The sequence below is a fragment of the Lepidochelys olivacea genome (assembly GCF_965140295.1).
Source record: "Lepidochelys olivacea isolate rLepOli2 genome assembly, chromosome: 7".
NCBI classification, from domain to species: Eukaryota; Metazoa; Chordata; order Testudines; family Cheloniidae; genus Lepidochelys; species Lepidochelys olivacea.
Genome location: NC_140417.1, coordinates 1,943,896 through 1,966,695, shown reverse-complemented (window position 1 = coordinate 1,966,695; position 22,800 = coordinate 1,943,896). Strand labels below are relative to the sequence as shown.

The following is a 22,800-nucleotide window of genomic DNA, read 5'->3' as shown; positions in this document are numbered from 1 at the left end:
TTCAGAAACCCGATGCGGCCCTCAGGCCAAAAAGTTTGCCCGCCCATGGTGTAAACCAATTAAGGTGGTGGGATATAATTGGTTAGATAATCATGTTACAATATGTTAGGATTGGTTAGTTACATCTCAGTAAAATGATTGGTTAAGGGATAGCTAAGCAGAACTCAAGTTTTACTGTATAGTCTGCAGTCAAATCAGGAAGTAGAGGGAGGGTGGGGGCGGATTGGAATCATGTTTTGCTAACGGGGGGGAATGGGAACGGGAACAGGGACACAGGCAAGGCTCTGTGGTGTCAGACCTGGGAAGGGGACACTGAGGAAGGAAACTGGAATCATGCTTGCTGGAAGTTCACCCCAACAAACATCGAATTGTTTGCACCTTCGGACTTTGGGTATTGTTGCTCTCTGTTCATGCGAGAAGGACCAGGAAAGTCAGCGGGTGAAGGAATAAGGCCTCTAATATGTATCTTCTTTCTTAACAATGTTCTTCAGTTGTGTCAGGTTTTTCCCCCCCATTAGGTCATTTAATGGTTTGGTTGCACACAGAAGTGGAAAAGGCATATTCCTGGTGAAAATCAGAGACCCAAGCCCCCCTAACTTTCTTTATAGCTAATATTTGAAGTGCTAAAATTATATTTAACCACTCCAATTAATGCAAAATTAGATGGTCTTTTTATACCATCCTGTATGTATTCAGTTTACAAAAAATACATTCTTAAATGGTGGCAGTACTAAGAATGCCTGAAACAAATCTGATGTATCAACACAATTTGCATGCCACAGCACTTTTTGATTAACACAAATGCAGGGACAATTTGCATAGAATCAAAAATGTTATGGACTAGATCAAGCAGCCAAGAGCACAATGTCAGAAGGATGAGTGACATATGATAGGGTGTTCACACTGGAGATGACACAGAAGCCAAACACACATGCTGAAACTGACAAAGCATATTTCAGTTTAAATCCACATCAATGTCAAGACATGAATCTAAGTAAACAAAAACCTAACTTCATTTCACAAAACAAAGATAACTATTTTCTAAACATCTATCCATTTGGGAAAGGTAGAACTGTTCCTTGCATTTTCACCTAATTCCTCTTTTTTTTTTTTTTAAAAATGCATTCAAATCTTGGAGGGAAAAACCCCAACCAAAACATAAAATAAAAGTTGGCACACCTGGAGGATAACAACATTTACTTCAATACAGAGCATACAGTGGCATCCCAGTATCCTAAATCCAGTGGACCTGGAAGACCGAGTCCTTCTTAGAGAGGACATAGTTAATAATTCTCAACATATTCTGAACTTGACAGGGAAAAAACCTCTTTACTGAAGTTTGTGGACTACAGTGTCTTTTAGAAGGTCAGTTAGAACGAACCAACGAACCAACCACACACACTTCCCTAACCAATTAATGTAGCCTAGATGTAGGAGCTAACGCCGTTCAATGCAGCAGGTTCCTTGGACCAGAAATCAGGTGAGCTAGTCACTACTGCACAGGTAGTCGGTATCGATGTTTCCTTCTGAAAACGGATCGTATTAGCACCCTCTAATAATGCTGCTCCTCAGTGAGCCTTACACTTACATTTCAAATGTCAGTGATGTATTGTGGGTTAATACTTGGATCTGCAGCTAACACTCGGGGAGTACAAAGATGATACAAAGCGGCTGAATCACAAAACAGAGCACTCCAGAGCCCGCAGACTGGATCACCAGAAAGCAAAGCACGTTTGTGAAATAACGCAAGGTCCAGAGAATGTCTGGAAAGTACCAATCAAGGTAGGATTAGGGTAGTGCAGATTTAGACACAAGCATTTGTATTGTGTAGACAGATTATCTACAGGAGTATTACAGAGAAATTTGTTAAACAAGAAGGCTTTGTATGTTACAAGGCTATCTAAGATGCTCAGAAGACTCCAACTGTCTGAACTTTTGTCACTAGAAGGTAAATAAATGTCATCTGTACATTTTTATGGCCAGTCCTTGTCCCTAAAACTCTATCACCCCTAAGGATACAATAGATCATCTCCCGCCCTAGAAAAACTCAACAGAAGACAGACCAACACTGCAATGGCTCTTTCGCTTACCTGCTGTAGAGGATGGAGTAGGGGACGATGGAGATGTCAGAGGGGAACTGGCCCCAGAGCCTGCTAAACAAAATAAAAACCCAGTAACTATAGCTGTGATTTCAGGATTCAACACAGTAACATGGGCCTTCGGAAACAGTCTGATTTTACTGACTACTTCCACTGAAGTCAATGGCTTAATTCCCATGGACTTGAATGGGTACAGAATCAGAACCTGTCTCAACTGACGAGCTGCACAGCATGGATGAACAGACCAGGCTTGACAAACATCTCAACACACACTCAGAATTCCCCAATGGGGAACACTTCTTTTCAATAGCAGGCAGGCTGTTTAGACTAAATGCTGTTGGATTTCAGAGACTAAATTTTGCTCTCCTTTAGGTGCATGCCACCCACTGCCTGCAGACTCTGACCCCATCTCTTCTTCTAGGAGAGAGTTTTTTAGTCAGTTGCTATAGCTTCACCAGTTACTTTGGTAGCTGACTGTATTTCACAATGAATTGCTTTCTGGAATAGTTACACCCTTTAAGATGTAAAGTTCCCCTTGCAAGTCATTTTAGTTAACAGAAACTGGCTGCACTACTGGACAGTTCAGCAGGTGACAGTTTACCACACAGAGCCCTCTTCAGGACTGGACACAGAAACTTTTTTCTCTGTAGCTCATTGATTCATTTTAGTAACTTCTTATCAAGAAATATAAATGTCAAGAGTGTTTCCATGTGAAGGACGAAGTATCCAGTGGATTGACTGATCAATGCTATTGTAAGCAACCCCACACCTTCCATCCAACGCTCAGAGCACTGAGAGGTTTTCACCTATTAATGAAACTATAACTACCAGTGACAAAGTTTTTAAACCCACAGTTTGACCATGATGAAATAACCAATAACTGTTCTATGTACTTTAGGCATTCATATAGCCACTCATCGGTTTTTCTTATTTATCTCATTTAAAGTTACTGCAAATCAACTAGCGGTCAGCATTTAACTTCTTGTCAACTGTTTAAATGGGCCATCTTGATTATCACTACAAAAGTTTTTTTTCCTCTTGCTGATTATAGTGCATCTTAATTAATTAGCCTCTTACAGTTTGTATGGCAAATTCCACCTTCTCTGTATGTATATACATATCTTCTTACTATATGTTCCATTCAATGTGTCCAGTGAAGTGGGCTGTAGCCCATGAAAGCTGATGCTCTAATAAATTTGTTAGTCTCTAAGGTGCCACAAGTCCTCCTGGTTTTTTTGCAGATACAGACTAACACAGCTGCTACTCTGAAACCAACACTAGGATCAGCTTGTAATAGTCTGTTAGTATACAGTAGAAAATTCAAAGTGATTTTAGGTTTTCTAATGAGCATGTAATTTTTTTTTTTTTTTAAATCCAAAAGAGAGAGCGCGCTGTAAACCTGTTGAAAGGACCCTGTTAGTTACCTGAATTGTTTGAATTGCTGTATTTTGCCGAGCGTTCTTCCCCGCTTTCGAAGGCAGAGAGCTTTGACTTCTTTAAGAATCAAGGAGAGAGAAGACAGGAATAAACAGCATTTCCCATTATTTCACTGCGGCCCTTACCAAGATGCCTTTGACACATGAGGATTTGCATCAGCCCCCAAGGGGTTATTATAGCATGCAGGGATCACCAGTGCTTTATCCACTCTTCCCCAGAGCGTACTCCTGCTGTCGCAGTCCTATTGGCCAACTCTGCAGCAGCTAGGGAATCACCCATTGCTGGGGAATATCCCCAGCTGCCCACTTTGGGCAGCAATATGGCCCTACTGCCAACCAAAACAAGGGCCAGGAACTGGTCCTCAAAAAAAGAGAGAGCCAGAGATGCAGGAAATGCGCTGCAGATGCAGGAGATAGCTTTCCCATCCCCCAGCAGAATGTGCGAAGCCAGCAGGCCGTTCTATGCACTTTAGGCATTCATATAGCCACTCATCGTTTTTTCTTATTTAGCTCATTTAAAGTTACTGCAAACCAACTAGCGGTCAGCATTTAAACATTGCTGCACAGCACATCGCCTGTCTGCATACGTGAAAACAATCAAAACAGATGTTCTCTCTCTCTCTCAGAAGTGTTCCTGCAGGTCATGGGGTGAGAGCATACCCCTATTATGCTCTCATTTCCTCAGCACATACTACACTAGGAATGTACATACTTCTCTACATGCCAGAAACTCGTGTTAAACAATCCCATTTACCTTTCGTGCCAAGATTTTTCTTTTCTTTTTCTCTTCCTCAGAGCCATGGTGAGACTGAGCTCTTGTCAGTCTTCTATGCTGGTGAATCTTTAGAATATGAGAGAGACAGAGACCAAAACAGCCCACATGAAATGTACAAAACTTATCTGGCAACCTCAGAGAAGGGGAAACGCTGGAGAAAATACTCAAGTGGCTTTGAATTTTTAAAAAATATTTAGATCTTTGCTACTGGTTTGGGGCCCAAAGACCAGAGTTAAAATAAAGTTAGATTTATAAACGTTTAGGGAACATTTTGGGAGCCACTCACTGTGGAAATTCCACTAAAGACAATGGCAGATCCATGCATACAACAGCTGCACAATCAGGCCATGGCTCCTTTACTAGGGAGCATCAAATGTGCTGCAAAAACAACTGTGTTCCAACAACATTATTGTCCACCACATGGACTGGACAGTCTTCCTCTAAAAAGCATTCAGAGATCATACATCTCATACTGATCTCCTCCTCAGCTAGAAATGGGCCTGTAACAAAACCTAAGACAAAAACATTCCCAAAATTTGGGAAGCTTGGTTCCAATCCTAAGTTTTACATCTGGTTTCCTTCCCTATAACACACTGGGGCGGAACCCTGATTCAGACACCCCAAACTTCAGAAACTTTAGATCTGGACTTCCTGACTCAAACTAATCATACATTTCAACAGCCCTTTGAAGACTACTAAATTAATATTCAAGGATCCAAAAGAATACAGTCGATTAAGGGCACCAATTGCACTTTAATTTTTAAATGTAAGCTAATAAGAAAATATAATCGCCAGATTTCCAAATTGTCATCCAGTTTTTCCATGTATTTATCTGCATGTGCAAAAGCCAATACAGTGCACAAAAATCTATCATGTGTGTCTCTATCATGCCAAAGTGTCAGAAGCCAGGAAGTTTGGCTTCATGCTGTCAATTAGCCATTTTGGCTTATATAGTTTTTAAATATGATAAAGTTAACTAGAAAAACAAACAAGTTTTTGTTTTATATTTTAAATACTCTCATGTTCTATCTTACATTGTACAGCGTACCTTTAAGACACCCAAATATAATTCAGTTTAAAAAGAATCTGTTCTAAAATGGTTTCTTACATCTACTGCAATAGTCTCACAGGCACATTTCGCCTCAGTAAGATTTATTAAACCTACTGATGAAAATCTTTAACATTTCACCATTTGTCATATAATCTTTGGTTTAAAAGATAAGGGAAAAGAATGTCTGTGGGAAAACCATAAAGAAATGCAAATATTACCAATTTCTGTTCTTCAGTTAGTCTCTTTTCTATGCACTCCTTGGCAGTTTTCAATGCCTCTTTTAACTTAGTGGGAATCTGGTAAAGGAAAGGGAAGAATCATGGTATGGGATGTGCCAAGCAGAATTAACACACAGCTTCACTGCCAAACATCCACTTTTAATCTGAGGTATTTTTTGATCTATGATAAGGCCCCAGGTTTTAACACTGATTGTTTAATGAAGATAACTGTGTATCCACCTAGACCACATGGGAGTTCTGCAACCACTGCTCCCTACAAACCTGGCTGCAAACCTCAACAACAGGAAAAGAATATGGTGTATGATGGAGGAGTTAAAGCCAATGTTAAAATCTAGCAGCTGTTCAGATATAAGGTGCTTCAGATCGGACTGTGGACTAACTGATGGTTTAGAGTGGTTCTGTTGATTTCTTATGGGAAGGGTTCCAAATCAGTGCCAAGGAGATTGCTCTCCTATGCAATGCTGCAGGAGTCTGTTCTCGCCATTGCTGTTGAAACACACGTGGCAAGTAGTTGGTAAAAAGACATGGCATAAGAGCTATATTATGTTACTCGTGCTTTGAAGAGATTGTTTGTCCTGAATCTCCTACAGAACTTTATGAAGTTCACATTTGTTCATCTTATAACCAAGAACCACCAAAGAAAATCTTGCAGTTTACTTCTCTTGTCCACTATGTACAAGTAACTTCTTTTCTGAGGGACAGTTTGAAGCATCTGCAGAATTCAGTGCTGAGTAGCCTCCCCCACCATCCCTAAACCCTGCGTTTGCTTTACGTTTGTGTCAGTGTTCCTAGTAAGGAACAGCAACTGCCATCGTCCTTAAGAAAAATCTAATGAGTAAAAAAAAAAACACAAGTGCTCCCAGGAACATGTCAATGAAGGTATCCAACGAACAAGCTCCCTTGTGAAGTGCTGCTGAAAGAAACAGCAGCACTGGTGTCTTGGCAGCCTTGAACACAGCCAAGTGTCTTCTTCCCCACCTGTCACACACCCAACCCCACATTTCGGATGGATAGCACCAAGGCCCAAAGCCAGCCACATAACCACGCAGTCAGCAGCAATTCAGGATACGCCAGCGTCGTTCACTTTTACCTTAAACTGTGGTTTCTCGGAATTCGTTAGGAGAATATCACTGAATAATCTGAAAGGAAAGAAAAGTTCAAGCTGGTGTGTTATTTCCAAGAGACAGACAGGATCAAGAAGAGAATGCAGCATTACCACCACTCCCTCCACTGCTGCTTATTCGTTGCACTAAGACAAAGTGGGTGAGGTAATATCTTTTATTGGACCAACTTCTGCAAGTGAGAGAGAAGCTTCCGTGCTCACACAGAGCTCTTCTTCAGGTCTTTGCACTGGCATTTATATGGTGCTTGTCATCCAGAAGGGTCATAACATACAAATAGCAATCCTCCCTGACACGTAGCCACCTCCGATGTGGAACATAGCAAGACTAGCTAACAGCTTTAGGAGGAGACCAAGAGAAACACTTTGATAGTTGAAACACGGTAATTTTAGTTAGGCAGAATAGAATCTCCCAAAGCCAACTCTCCCTTTGCTTAAAATGCCATAACGACTACAGGGGTCAGGTATTTGGTGGGGGGTTTGTACATTGCATCTAAAAGATCACTCCTCTTTCTGACAAGAAGCTCTCTTTGCACAGTCATTATATGTTATTATTCAAAACACTAAAGAGCATGGAAAATATCAGAGTAAAGCTTCACATTTCCATTTACCTTGTAGCCCATAAGATTATTTTGCTAATTATATCCTACTAATCCAGCCAGCTGTAACAAATATGCTTCTCTTTCTGAATTAATCCATTTCATATATCATTCTTATATTTTATCAGTATTAATTCCTATGAAATTAGGATGTGTTGAGGTATATGATAGGTGTTTCCTAATAATTATACAATAATAGAATAAGTTTTGCTGAAATGCAAGAAGCCAATAGCTAAAAGTATGATCAGTTAAGAGTAAGTCAGCATAAAAGATGGCAACCTTTGGCACAGATAGAAATGGTCCCTGAACTTTGGGGAACCTAAGGGGAGGAACTATACACAACCCCGAATAGATTTTTCCACCGTCTGCAACCGGTTGGTAACCAAAAACCTGGAAGTCGCCAAGAGAGCCTAGGTGGGCAGTTTTTGGAGTGAGACAATCCTTAATACGTAGAGAGTAAGTGTCATAATCTGCTAAGATATAGGATAAGGGGACCCATACATTTCTTAGGGTACAGAAACAAGATTTGGGTATAATAGGTTGGGCCTGAATTATATAGCATCAAGATCCTATAAAATACCATGTAAGGATATCTTAGGGAGCTTCTTCTTTTCTTTGTTCTCCTATATTCCGTAGGCTATCCTTTTAGCTACCTATCATTCTATCTTCCATCACGCTATCAGCTCAGCTTGTGTAGTATAGTATAATAACTCAGCATTCCGAACTATTGGGACCATCGTGTTATCGGGCATGCCAGGAGTAAGGCTAGTCCTTCACCCCCTATTACCGGGTCCTCAAGGAAGGGTGTGAGTAAGTTAGGTTAAGGTACTTATAATAGGAATGTTACCACCAGGAGTTTTGGAATCCTTTTACCGTTTTGCAGTCATAAGTTTCATAGCACTTATTATTCTTTTGTTAATCTCAGTAAAGTATTTATCAATTTGGTATTGTCCTCAGTATAAGTTTTTTGCCAAGCACCCCAAGAGTCCTCTCCTGATATAGAGCTCGGAGTTCTTGGACCCTGTAGTCTGAATTGGACAAGAACCTATAAATCTTTTGGTCGGATGCGATCAGTGGCGAGCCATAACTAACCCATAAAATTCAGAACAACCACCTGGATTTTAACACTCCAGTTAAAGTAACTGAACAAGGGAAAAATGTTTCACTCAATCCCACTAGACAGCAGCAACAATGCAAATGATTAACCCTCTGTTCTCAGAGCACAGGGGAAGTACACTAGAGGGCAATGTTAGTCTGAAACTAGAAATATAACATTTCCAGCTACTTTCTATTTCTTTGAGAACACACTAGAAAGGTTGTCCAGTGTAATGTCAGAGTTAAATCCCCCATGACCGATAGTTTAGAATTTTGACACTATTGCAGATTACCACATGTTTACGCAAGTGATGAACTTATCCAACATCCCAGATCCAGAGTAGCAGCCGTGTTAGTCTGTATTCCCAAAAAGAAAAAGGCATACTTGTGGCACCTTAGAGACTAACAAATTTATTTGAGTGTAAGTTTTTGTGATCGGATGCATGATGATGAAATAAATTTGAATTCAAATAAATTTGTTAGTCTCTAAGGTGCCACAAGTACTCCTTTTCTTTTTATCCCAGATCCAAACACTCAGGAACAATAGTAGGCAGAAAATTCAGAGAAAGGTGTGATAAAGTTGTCAAAGCCCCTTTAAAACCCACTTGTGCATTTCTTTTTCCCCTCCCCTGCTTTTTAATTATGTGCCCTTGCCAAAATTAAACAGACTCTTGCTACAGAACAGTATTTTATTTAAGAAGAGAAAGGTTTATTTTTATTGTATTGGCACATACATGAACCCAGAACCTACACATTCCAAATCGTACTGCATGTACACATCAGGTCAGACTGGACATGGATTTATCTTCTCTAACTCATGACCTTTATAAATTCTTACACCGATACCATTTCCCTGTTGTCAGATTTCTGTTCATTTCCTCTCTCCCCCTCAAATAAAAAAAGACAGATGACAAAAGACAAGACTGCAGTGACCCTTTCCCACCAGAGAATATGGAACTCCACAGCACACCCCAAAATGTGTGGCAAGCTACACACTGTGGGACTAGTCGACAATTGTAAAGGACAGAACATTACACTTCTGCCCACTCCCTATTTTGAACATGAATGTGGAACAAAGCAATAAAATCTACTTTGTTAATCACATCGCAGGCTCACTACCAGTCAAATCTATTAAGGATCACTTCTAGAAGGAACAGCAACCCACAAAGTTCTGCATCTTAGATGTTTTCTTATCATCCCTCCATGTACTTTTGCATGTGTTCATAACTGATGGCTGGGCCCATTTAAATAATCACAGCAACATGCTCTATACATCGGGCTTATGTTTTTCAGTGTTAATTACTTCCATTTTTCAGGATTTGTTTTTAGCAATTTGAGTTTTACGTAGAGGTCCAAAATCAGAGGTTTTCAGGGCTCTCTCTGTATACCCTAAAATAAGTATGTATAGAATGCAAATGTTATATATTTACTCATTACAGTAATATATACTGTAATGAATTATCTCCTGTAATGTTCCCTTGTATGCTTTAATATAGAACTATTTTAAACAGCACTATGTTAAAGTGCACTAGGGAACATTTAGTGTACATCAGCAGGATCTACATGGACCAATTAACACGCAGCACATTAGTGTGCTTTAGAAATCTCACCCCAGTACTCCGCATTACTGCTCCACATAGACAAGCCCTTAGGTACAAGTAACCATTTCCAGTGGGTTTTTTTGAAATGCTAGTTTTTTCTTTTTTAAATAAAATAAGCAGTGTTTTACAGGTGTTTTCAACTTTAATCAGTAGTCCTTCATTAAAATGCAAACACCCGAGCGGGTGAATGTATTGTATGCTAGAACGTAGCAAGGGTCAGAATAGTTTAAGGAACATCAATCATATTTCACAAGTGACGTACATCAAATAAAGTTAGACCATTAATGCTCTCATTGAGGAGAGATTATTCCTCCCCCAAAAAAACCCTTTATTATGAATGATGAGAGCACAGAGATAATTATATTAATATGAGAAAAGCTAACAATACTACAAAGTCTACAAAAAACAAGGCAACGAGAACTTACGACATCTGTAAGATCTTGGAGACAGTTGGCATACCATTCTTTATGGCTTCACAGGAGAGTATGGATTCCAACACTGCCACTTTAAAAAGGAAGGAAAAGAAAGAATGGGCAGATTTTTATACTGCAGGAACACGTTTGTTAACACTGCTTTCCTTGTTTTGGGACAAAAGATTAGGCACTGTTGTGTAACGCTCCCTAACTAACCTTTCAACTAAGACAGTTCAAGAGCAGTAAATATTACTTTTACTAGATGATCAGAAACCGTGTAGTAAAGAAAGAATGACAAAGCAACTCAGTGTATCTGTGCCGTATATATTTCTTCAGGGAAAAACGAATCTCACAATATAGAAACGTACAGGTATGGTATATTTTCTATTGTAGTCAGTTTAGCAAATAATTATCCAACCTCAGAAATCTTCTAAAGCCACAAGAAGTTTTAAGTAGGTTTCTAGTGTATTCCAATATGTCCTTTTAGTTTGATTAAAAGAAAGGCAGACAACTGAAGTTACTTTAAACAGAGGCTAATACCTCCCCAATAGTATACTGACCGACTGATGCCGATGGAGCAGGAGGGAAGCCGTCCACTGGGATTGAATCTGGAGGTCTCCCGTACGTCATTTCATACAGTAAGTGACCAAAGCAATGTACATCAACACCTTCTAAAGTCTAGGAAGACAAAAGCCCAACTTGCTCGAATCAAGCAATTTTGCACATTTCAGTTTCAAGATTTATAATGATCTATTAAAGAAGGATGGGCTTGTGATTAGGACACAAGACTGGAACTCAGGAGATAAAGGTTCAATTCCCAGTTCTGCCACCAAACTGTGTGACCTGGGGCAAGTCCCTGTCTCTCTGTGCCTCAGTTCCCCATTGATAAACATAATCCCAATCCTCTCATGCTTTGCCTGTCTTTTCTATTTAGATGCTAAATTTGGAGGGGAAGAGCAGTCTTACTATGTACACAAACTGCACCCAGCCCAAATGGCTCCTCTAATAAAGTAACCCCTTCACAAGTGATCAATTTGGCATTTTCAGTTGCAGGTGACAATACAGCTTAATAATTGACCTAACTATTTTTTGTTCACACAACCCTTATTCCTACAAAATAAATATAGGATTTTTGAAAATCATAATACTGAAAGGAAATCTTGAGCTAGCGCATTTTTCTAATATTATTCAAACAGTAAACACCGAGGTTTAATATACTACATGTGAACGTATTAACAGGAATAGTACACATACCCACACCACCACAGATTTCTAACCAGCCACAAGTAGATAAAAAGAAAAGTATCCAAAGAAAGAACTATTTGTACAAAATACCAGAGAGAGTTTAGTGCATTTGGCTTAATTTAGCATAGTGACTTAAGTGTTAATGGAGGATGGATGTTCACTGGCTTTTAGATTTCGGTTTAGTAGCAGACACACATATGTGGCTGCACTTATTGGCTAAGACTTTAGTAAGTTTTGATGGCACGGATAGTTAATATAACCATGAACTTTTGAAAGTTTATTTGGCAACTCAGTCCAACTGTTGAACAAGGTCATCAGCTGTGCCATGTGATACCTTACGTAATTTATTACGAGTACTTGAGAGCAAGGCAACATACCAGTTAAAAGCTTGCAAGTTCTACAACAGGGCAGATTTCCCAACAGAGGGAAAGTTAGGTCTAGCTTCTCTGCAGACAGTCCTGCGATGTGCAAATCTGCACCAACTCCCACCCAATTTATGAGTTTTGAAGAGCCAGACGTCTACATAATGCCTCTAGCCCATTCATCTTAGAGAAAACATTCTCTATTTCATTCCAGGGATATAGTCTAACTTGAGCAGATGCCTACAGAAGTCATACTTTCTATAACAGCATTAAGGTCACTTTTCATGGTTGATGGACTATTGTAATATTTTATCGTCAAGCACAAATTGTTTTACTATCACATCTATGATGAATTTTCACATATGAAATATCTATTTGTCACTTTATATTTTAAGTGACTTACATTAATTTTCCGAAATTGTGAAAAATATGATCGATAAAAGGATGGGAGTCCCAGCAAGGAATTCTCTAGATCCAGCAACCTGCATGTATCACCGTCCAACACCACATTGGAGGAATGTAGATGCCCATAAGGAAATCCTTTCTCATGCAAGAATTTTAATACCTGAAAGATCAAAGAGAAAAAAAAAGTGTCACTGCGAGGACATCCGTTTGGATGATTGTCAGACAACATTTGAAGCGTACTTAAAAGAATGCACAATGGATGAATAAGCTCCTCAGACTCTGGGTCTTTCATTTTTTCCCATTCAGCTCCCACCTTTTAGCCACACTGTCAGAGTCAAGCCATCTTCTACAGCTCTTCATTCACAGACTGGACTGGCACCACATGTATGATCACTCTCACCCTATACCTCACCTGGTGGTTTCCCCAACCCATTAGGCTCTAGAGGTTCACGTTCTCACATTCCTCTCTAACAACTGTTTCCTCTAGCCACTTCAATCAGAATCTGCTGCATTTGGGTTTCTTTTAACATTGCACATAAGTAGCTGGAATCTGAACCATCCTGTCTTCCCCCATAAAGGAACTATCCTGTGAGATGCACACCTGTATTGCTCTTCTCCCATGGATTCACAGGAGTTTCCCAGCAGACTGTGGGAGTTTGACCTCTTCTCCCACAATTCTACTGGGCTCCCAAAAGGGCTTCAGAAAACTCCCGGAAGCCTCTGCTTCAAAGCATCATGTCAGAAACAGTGGGATAGATGGGGCAGGACACCAAGGATCAAGAGCAGAGAAAGTTCTTTTGGATAAAAGGATCTCTGGCTCTGGTTAACACTGGTGCCAAGATTCATGATTTCTCACCACCAAGTGCTAAAGGGATAAAATAGACTGGACTAAGGAAAACATCAGAAGAGGAGATATTGTACTATGATCTTATCAGCATAGATAATATGATCTTAATCAAGAGATCTTGAAAGTTGACACTGATCAAACACTCACAATAAACCTGGAAGTCATTTTCATGTAAACAGCACCAATATTGAAAGGTTCTTGGAGCAGAATAAGAGGCTGATAAAAGGGGTTTATTTACTGTGTCTTAAAAATAAGAAAAAGGGTCAAACTGAACAAAAAAAGTCTACAATATGGAAGACTAATACATTTAGTGATGTAGACTGCAGCAAGTAAGAGAGATTTAAAAGGACGCTGTTAACTTTAATTTTTTCTTTAAAATTTACTAATTTGGAAAAATTCCAGTTTCTGATGGAGCACCCTTTTAAGTACTAGAGCCGTATTTTTTTAAAAAAAAGTTACCATAAAAGCACTGATAAGGGTATCTCTGCTCCTGTCTATATTTTACGGGTCTTTCCGGCAAGGGAAAAAAGGTAGTTACTTAGTCCCCAGTGCAGCAATTGGATCCATATGGGCAGACCCTGGCACCTGTGCAGAGCTCCAGTTACATCACAATGAGGGCTCCATGCAAGCATAAGGGTCTGCACACAAGGATCCAGTTGCAGAATGGAGGCCTAACTATGCAGGGGACTATACTGAACTGATTACACACAAAGTGTGGCCAAATGTACAAAATAAACTAACTGCAAAAGGATACAACATTCTTAACTCCCTTCCATTATAATAATCTTAGCTGTTAATTATGAGGAGATTATCCCTTTAGTCACAAATGCATGTTAGACAGTAAAAGGAGTTACCTCTAGTATTTGTCTCCCAAATGTTTTTATTTGCTGAAGTTCAAGACCTTGAATTTTTTTGGGATTGCAGTACTTCTTCAGGAATGGGTCTTTGGGTTTTGCCTTAAAAAAAAAAAAAAAAAGTCCACAGCTATTAATGAACATCTAAAATGCCATGTTCACACTAAGCAATTACAAAGAAAAAACTTGATTTACTCAACAGTAAAACATAAAAAGCACTTTCTACTATTATAAACATATGCTGTAAAGATCATAGAGTAACAAAATATGGCAGAGCATTTTGCTAAAAATCGGTGCCAATCTACAGTACCTTATAGATCAGGTCCTTTAGTGTTCCCTTCTCATTGAATGGTCTAATTACCAGTGCTGAGGATTCATTGGCTGTGGCAAAAGTGACTTTGTAAATGTAGGGATGCTGCCAAAAGAAGAAGGAAGATTCATACATTTTAATGTGGATTACAGTAAATTCATGCTAGATTCATTTAACAGAGAACATATGTCCTGAAGCAATATCATGCATTTCAATGATTTGTTTATCAAAATGACAAACCAGAGTCTGTAGTCACATCTGTTTAACGGACCATTATTTTAGTCTTAACCAAGGGCCAACAAAGCAGGGATTTTATTCAACTTCCACTGAAGTAGACAGGAATCTTACTACCAATTTCAGTAACAGCTGGATCAGGCCCTAAATTAGTAACTCTCACACAGGGACGTGCACAGGAATTTAAATTTGACTGCATTTGAAGGAGCATGTTCTGTGCCCCTGCCGCAGCCCTGGGGCTGGAGGAGCTTGCTCTGCCCCCACCAATTATTGGTGGGTGCCCATGCCCCCCTTGTGCACACCCCTGCCCACACATGATAAAACAGATGCACTTAACCCAGACGTGACCAAGCACAGGGTGCAGGGGAATTTGGTGGGCATCAGGGGAAGTTAGGAGGTTGCAAATCTCATTACCTGTGCTCTTCCTCCTGATCTCTTACACTGCAGTCAAAGTCACTAGCTTGTTGATTAAAAAAGGTTATTTATACCGCATAGTCCCATTAAAGTGTTGTTGCCACTGTGTCAGTCCCAAGATATTAGAAAGACAAGGTGGGTGAGGTAATCTCTTTTACTGGACCCACTTCTGTTGGAGGGAGAAACAAGCTTCCAAGCTTACACAGAGCTCTTCTTCAGGTCTGGGAAGCTTACTCCGACTTGGTCGACACCACACTCTCTGGTATAACTCTCGCTCTGGGGTATGAAAAATCCACACCCTTGAGCTCTGTAGTTATACCAACCGTAAACCCCCATGTAGACAACGCTGTGACAGGGGGACAGCTTCTTCCACTGACCCAGCTACTGCCTCTTGCGGAGCTATGAAACTGACAGGAGAGCTCTCTCCCATCAGCTTAGAGCATCTTCACCAGACGCGCTAAAGCAGCGCAGCTGCACTGACGTAAATTTGTACCGTAGACCTGACCGTAGTGTCTCACAGGACGGAACAGATTGTTTAGCGTACGTAGTTGAACAGTCTCTTGAAATACGTGTTAAGATGTAGTGGCCTGTTATGTTCCCTATGACAAAAGGGGTATTAATGGGCCATGTCACCTTGAGTGGTCCCTTGAAATACGTACTAACTATTTATGCTAAACAATCTGTTCCATCTTGTGTTTAGCTGTGAGACACCAAATGTGGTGATGTCTACAGGAGAGCACTTACAGCCTGCACCACTGTAGTGCTTCTGGCGAAGATGCTCTCAGCCAACGGGAGAGAGCTCTCCCCGTCGGCTTAATGACTCCTGCCTCCATGAGAAGCGGTAGCTACGTCATGGGGAGAAGCTTCCCAGCCAACATAGTGCTGTCTACACTGCCACTCAGGTCAGTATAACTTCTGTTGCTCAGGGGTGTGGATTAATCATCTGTTATACGAAGTAATTTGTAGCAGAGACAAGGTCTAAGTTTCCCAGACCTGAAGAAGAGCTCTGTGTAAACTCAGAAGCTTGTCTCGTTAACCAACAGAAGTTGGTCCAATAAAATATATTACCTCACCCACTGTGACTCTATTTATGCTGGATAAAGTTACTCATGGCTTTGTGGGCTCAGGCCCTAGATCTGCAGTACAATATGAGGTAGTTGAAGACTAAGAATTCACAGTACTAGTTTCATAACCTTTTCAGAAATTAATATCACTCACTGGAGTAACTCAGTTCAAGTGAGCACTATTTACTTTCTGCTGACAACTTGGCTTGCAGGATTGGAAAAAACAACCATACACATTTAAAACTTGGCTGTAAAGAATTATTCCCAAGGTGTCCTGCTTTTTGCTGCGAGAGTCTCAAAGCAGAAACAGGCCGCACAGGGTTCCCTTTGGAGTCAGCAAATACCATTCCTTATTCAGATAGAGTTACTACTATTGGATCCTGCCGTGTGGTGTTCCCTGGAACACAGGAAATCAGAGCACTGCCTCCATTGTTTCCACAGCCTCTGCCTCCAGGCTACCGACAGATTGCAGACAGAGCACAGAGAATCCAAACACATTTCACTGATATCCATTAGATCCTCAGGACATCTCTGATGAGTTGTTAAACAACTAAATTTATAGACAGCACTGTTCTGAAAGCCTGAAAATCTTGGACATTTACAATCAAAGTTGATGCTAACGCGAAGTATTATGGAAAGACAGGAAGAGAAAAAGCACAACAGCCATGACTTTGACATTTCCGGCATTACTACTTTCTTGGGCGATTACATATTACCTCACCAGGGTTTAGGAGGCTTAACTAGTGTTGACAAAGGCTTTGAGCTCTTCAGATGACAGCAGTTTTATAAGTACACAATATTTTTGTATTAGACTGCATACACTTTTTCAGGATTAGTCCTCGTAAGAGTTAGTTTTGGGTTGGCTCAGTTTAAGAGTCATCAAGGTAACACTCACAGAACAAGAAGAAAGAAGTTTCACTGCGCACTGGAAGTCTTTATCAGACAAGTATTTATCAGGGCCAAAGTCAGCCTAGAAATGAATACAAACAGTAAGTCATCAGCTGAATAATATACAGAAAAAGATGGAAGGATTTTCACTTAGTTTTCTCACAAGTTACTAAAACAGCTGCTTCTGCAAAGTTTACCTCTAGAGTAAAAGAGGGCAAAATATAATGCAAGGTAATGCTTTATACATTATGGAAAGAAACATTCTAGAAGCTAAACTAGCTCACAATTGGTTCACATTGTCACTTAGAGCTGGATCCCAAGCGCCCAAGTTTACATGTTTCTGTTATTCATATGCAATATCTGATAAAACACTATGAAGCTAGGCTTCACGAAAATAAGATCTTGAGCATGAACTCAAAACATTCCTTTTGTTGGGGACGAAGGCAACCACACAGAGGGGTTTTATAATGCTGCTTTGACCAGTTCATTTATATAGCTATCTTGAAGAACCTGAAAGTGGGATGAAATTTAAGATGCAAGCATACCCAACTTAACATTAGTCGCTCCTTTGGCTGATTCTTACTCTTCATTAAAAAATACCTCTTACGGATTCTCCAGCCTAGGAGGAAACACAGGTTTCATTTTTGTTTTTAAAAAAGCTACTGAATCATAGCAGGGTTTATGTGCTAACTCTTTATTATGCTTCTCCAATAAGAAAATTCTTCTAGATTTACAAAGATCGCTATCAGTGGGGCATTATACCAACATACACCAAAATTATGTCAATATGGAAAGATACATAAATAATTTAAGGCTTCAATGCTTAGTTTTATCAGTAGTAAGACTCCAAATCCTTCATCAAATTCAGTTCCATATACATAATGACAGTGCTCTTCTAACTTGGCTCAAACTGCCACCATAATTCTTCATTTTAATTAAGTCTCCTTCACAAAGAGAGACATTTAAGAAGAGAGAATTGACCAATATATTACCCCCCAAGGAACATTAATATGGCAGCCATGTCTCTCCTTGAGCAGAGACCCAAACTGCCAATTTCTTACCTATATCTTTTAGTGGCTCTACCACCTCCCACTTTGGCTCCGACCGGAAGAACATCGAAACATGCTGTAAGGCAATTTCTGCAAAGAGATTTTTAAAAGTCTGTTAATTATACACACATTGCTGAATGGTCAGAATCAGAGGCAAGCTGCAGGGATTCAGGCTTTGCTTCACACGTAACAAGGCAGCAAAACTGTTTCTTTTTTTAAATTAAGTCACAGAACATGGCTAAAATGTGTCTGAGCTTTTAACCTGAAGTAGTTTAGATCTTCTAAGCCCTGGTCTACACTAGGACTTTAGGTCGAATTTAGCAACGTTAAATCGATTTAAACCTGCACCCGTCCACACAGTAAAGCCCTTTATTTCGACTTAAAGGGCTCTTAAAATCGATTTCCTTACTCCACCCCTGACAAGTGGATTAGCGCTTAAATCGACGTTCCCAGCTCGAATTTGGGGTACTGTGGACACAATTCGATGGTATTGGCCTCCGGGAGCTATCCCAGAGTGCTCCATTCTGACCGCTCTGGACAGCACTCTCAACTCAGATGCACTGGCCAGGTAGACAGGAAAAGAACCGCGAACTTTTGAATCTCATTTCCTGTTTGGCCAGCGTGGCAAGCTGCAGGTGACCATGCAGAGCTCATCAGCACAGGTGACCATGATGGAGTCCCAGAATCGCAAAAGAGCTCCAGCATGGACCGAACGGGAGGTACGGGATCTGATCGCTGTTTGGGGAGAGGAATCCGTGCTATCAGAACTCCGTTCCAGTTTTCGAAATGCCAAAACCTTTGTGAAAATCTCCCAGGGCATGAAGGACAGAGGCCATAACAGGGACCCGAAGCAGTGCCGCGTGAAACTGAAGGAGCTGAGGCAAGCCTACCAGAAAACCAGAGAGGCGAACAGCCGCTCTGGGTCAGAGCCCCAAACATGCCGCTTCTATGATGAGCTGCATGCCATTTTAGGGGGTTCAGCCACCACTACCCCAGCCGTGTTGTTTGACTCCTTCAATGGAGATGGAGGCAATACGGAAGCAGGTTTTGGGGACGAAGAAGATGAGGAGGAGGAGGAGGAGGTTGTAGATAGCTCACAGCAAGCAAGCGGAGAAACCGGTTTTCCCGACAGCCAGGAACTGTTTCTCACCCTAGACCTGGAGCCAGTACCCCCCGAACCCACCCAAGGCTGCCTCCTGGACCCAGCAGGCGGAGAAGGGACCTCTGGTGAGTGTACCTTTTAAAATGCTATACATGGTTTAAAAGCAAGCATGTGAAAGGATTACTTTGCCCTGGCATTTGCGGTTCTCCTAGATGTAGTCCTAAAGCCTTTGCAAAAGGTTTCTGGGGAGGGCAGCCTTATTTCGTCCTTCATGGTAGGACACTTTACCACTCCAGGCCAGTAACACATACTCGGGAATCACTGTAGAACAAAGCATTGCAGTGTATGTTTGCTGGCATTCAACCAAAATCCGTTCTTTCTCTCTCTGTGTTATCCTCAGGAGAGTGAGATATAATTCATGGTCACCTGGTTGAAATAGGGTGCTTTCCTTCAGGGACACTCAGTATAGCCCATTTCTGCTGGGCTGTTTGCCTGTGGCTGAACAGAAATGTTCCCCACTGTTAGCCACAGGGAGGGGGGAAGGTTGAGGGGGTAGTCACGCGGTGGGAGGAGGCAAAATGCGACCTTGTAACGAAAGCACATGTGCTATGTATGTAATGTTAACAGCAAGGTTTACCCTGAAAGAGTGTAGCGACTGTTTTATAAAATGTGTCTTTTTAAATACCGCTGTCCCTTTTTTTTTCTCCACCAGCTGCATTTCAATGATCACAGGATCTTCTCCTTCCCAGAGGCTAGTGAAGCTTAGAAAGAAAAAAAAACGCACTCGCGATGAAATGTTCTCCGAGCTCATGCTGTCCTCCCACACTGACAGAGCACAGACGAATGCGTGGAGGCAAATAATGTCAGAGTGCAGGAAAGCACAAAATGACCGGGAGGAGAGGTGGAGGGCTGAAGAGAGTAAGTGGCGGGCTGAAGAGAGTAAGTGGCGGGCTGAAGAGAGTAAGTGGCGGGCTGAAGACAGGGCTGAAGCTCAAATGTGGCGGCAGCGTGATGAGAGGAGGCAGGATTCAATGCTGAGGCTGCTGCAGGACCAAACCAGAATGCTCCAGTGTATGGTTGAGCTGCAGCAAAGGCAGCTGGAGCACAGACTGCCACTGCTGCCCCTCTGTAACCAACCGCCCTCCTCCCCAAGTTCCATAGCCTCCACACCCAGACGCCCAAGAACGCGGTGGGGGGGCCCCCAGCCAACCAGCCACTCCACAACAGAGGATTGCCCAAAAAAAAGAAGGCTGTCATTCAATAAATTTTAAAGTTGTAAACTTTTAAAGTGCTGTGCTTAAAGTGCTGTGTGGCATTTTCCTTCCCTCCTCCACCACCCCTCCTGGGATACCTTGGTAGTCATCTCCCTATTTGTGTGATGAATGAATAACGAATGCATGACTGTGAAGCAGCAATGACTTTATTGCCTCTGCAAGCGGTGATTAAAGGGAGGAGGGGAGGGTGGTTAGCTTACAGGGAAGTAGAGTGAACCAAGGGGCGGGGGGTTTCATCAAGGAGAAACAAACAGAACTTTCACACTGTAGCCTGGCCAGTCATGAAACTGGTTTTCAAAGCTTCTCTGATGCGTACCGCGCCCTCCTGAGCTCTTCTAACCGCCCTGGTGTCTGGCTGCGCGTAACCAGCAGCCAGGCGATTTGCCTCAATCTCCCACCCTGCCATAAACGTCTCCCCCTTACTCTCACAGATATTGTGGAGCACACAGCAAGCAGTAATAACAGTGGGAATATTGGTTTCGCTGAGGTCTAAGCGAGTCAGTAAACTGCGCCAGCGCGCCTTTAAACGTCCAAATGCACATTCTACCACCATTCTGCACTTGCTCAGCCTGTAGTTGAACAGCTCCTGACCACTGTCCAGGCTGCCTGTGTACGGCTTCATGAGCCATGGCATTAAGGGGTAGGCTGGGTCCCCAAGGATACATATAGGCATTTCAACATCCCCAACAGTTATTTTCTGGTCTGGGAAGAAAGTCCCTTCCTGCAGCTTTTGAAACAGACCAGAGTTCTTGAAGATGCGAGCATCATGCACCTTTCCTGGCCATCCCACGTTGATGTTGGTGAAACGTCCCTTGTGATCCACCAGAGCTTGCAGCACTATCGAAAAGTACCCCTTGCGGTTTATGTACTCGCCGGCTTGGTGCTCTGGTGCCAAGATAGGGATATGGGTTCCGTCTATAGCCCCACCACAGTTAGGGAATCCCATTGCAGCAAAGCCATCCACTATGACCTGCACATTTCCCAGGGTCACTACCCTTGATATCAGCAGATCTTTGATTGCATGAGCTACTTGCATCACAGCAGCCCCCACAGTAGATTTGCCCACTCCAAATTGATTCCCAACTGACCGGTAGCTGTCTGGCGTTGCAAGCTTCCACAGGGCTATCGCCACTCGCTTCTCAACTGTGAGGGCTGCTCTCATCCTGGTATTCATGCGCTTCAGGGCAGGGGAAAGCAAGTCACAAAGTTCCATGAAAGTGCCCTTACGCATGCGAAAGTTTCGCAGCCACTGGGAATCGTCCCAGACCTGCAACACTATGCGGTCCCACCAGTCTGTGCTTGTTTCCCGAGCCCAGAATCGGCGTTCCACAGCATGAACCTGCCCCATTAGCACCATGATGCATGCATTGGCAGGGCCCATGCTTTCAGAGAAATCTGTGTCCATGTCCTGATCACTCACGGGACCGCGCTGACGTCGCCTCCTCGCCCGGTATCGCGTTGCCATGTTCTGGTGCTGCATATACTGCTGGATAATGCGTGTGGTGGTTGATGTGCTCCTAATTGCCAAAATGAGCTCAGCGGCCTCCATGCTTGCCTTGGTATGGCGTCCGCACAGAAAAAAGGCGCGGAACGATTGTCTGCCGTTGCTCTGACGGAGGGAGGGGCGACTGACGACACGGCTTACAGGGTTGGCTTCAGGGAGCTAAAATCCACAAAGGGTGTGCCTGTACATCAAGGAGTATTTCAGGCAGGACTGCACGGAGGGTTCCAATAAGAAATGGTGCACCAAAGTTATCGTTGTTATTGGAACAAGGAGGTTAGCCTGGCCTCTGATTGATACATGGCTAGATTAACCTCGCTGCACCTTCTCTGTGACTGACTGCAGTGTGATCTAGACAGGGGAGGAGGAAAATGAGTACAAAACAAATCTGGTCTATTTCTTGTTCTGACCCACTCCATCTATCCTTTACATCTTTGGCTGGCAGCAGACAAAAAAGGCGCGAAATGATTGTCTGCCCTTGCTTTCACGGGGGGAGGGAGGGTGGGAACGGAGTCCTGACGATATGTACCCAGAACCACCCGCGACAATGTTTTAGCCCCATCAGGCATTGGGATATCAACCCAGAATTCCAATGGGCAGCGGAGACTGCGGGAACTGTGGGATAGCTACCCACAGTGCAACGCTCCAGAAGTCGACGCTTGCCTCGGTACTGTGGAAGCGCTCCGCCGAGTTAATGCACTTAGAGCATTTTCTGTGGGGACACACACACTCGAATATATAAAACCGATTTCAAAAAAACCGACTTCTATAAATTCGACCTAATTTCGTAGTGTAGACATACCCTAAGAGAAGAGTGTAAATC

General features: G+C 42.1%; 1 protein-coding gene across 6 annotated transcripts in view; it reads right to left on the bottom strand.

The window, feature by feature from the left end:
• PXK (PX domain containing serine/threonine kinase like) overlaps window positions 1-22,800 on the bottom strand; it is a 60,670-nt gene that overhangs the window by 14,592 nt on the left and 23,278 nt on the right. For 3 of the 6 annotated variants that reach the window (XM_084635107.1, XM_084635111.1, XM_084635110.1), the window contains exons 5-17: window positions 18,113-18,190; window positions 17,597-17,670; window positions 17,059-17,133; window positions 14,452-14,556; window positions 14,142-14,243; window positions 12,439-12,600; window positions 10,989-11,106; window positions 10,441-10,519; window positions 6,691-6,739; window positions 5,580-5,657; window positions 4,290-4,376; window positions 3,524-3,593; window positions 2,091-2,153 (exon numbers count right to left, since the gene is read on the bottom strand). In XM_084635107.1, coding sequence (XP_084491233.1) covers window positions 2,091-2,153; window positions 3,524-3,593; window positions 4,290-4,376; window positions 5,580-5,657; window positions 6,691-6,739; window positions 10,441-10,519; window positions 10,989-11,106; window positions 12,439-12,600; window positions 14,142-14,243; window positions 14,452-14,556; window positions 17,059-17,133; window positions 17,597-17,670; window positions 18,113-18,190 — 1,140 coding nt within the window. The remainder of the gene's footprint in view (window positions 1-2,090; window positions 2,154-3,523; window positions 3,594-4,289; window positions 4,377-5,579; window positions 5,658-6,690; window positions 6,740-10,440; window positions 10,520-10,988; window positions 11,107-12,438; window positions 12,601-14,141; window positions 14,244-14,451; window positions 14,557-17,058; window positions 17,134-17,596; window positions 17,671-18,112; window positions 18,191-22,800) is intronic. The other 3 variants (XM_084635108.1, XM_084635112.1, XM_084635109.1) reach the window with 2 other exon arrangements.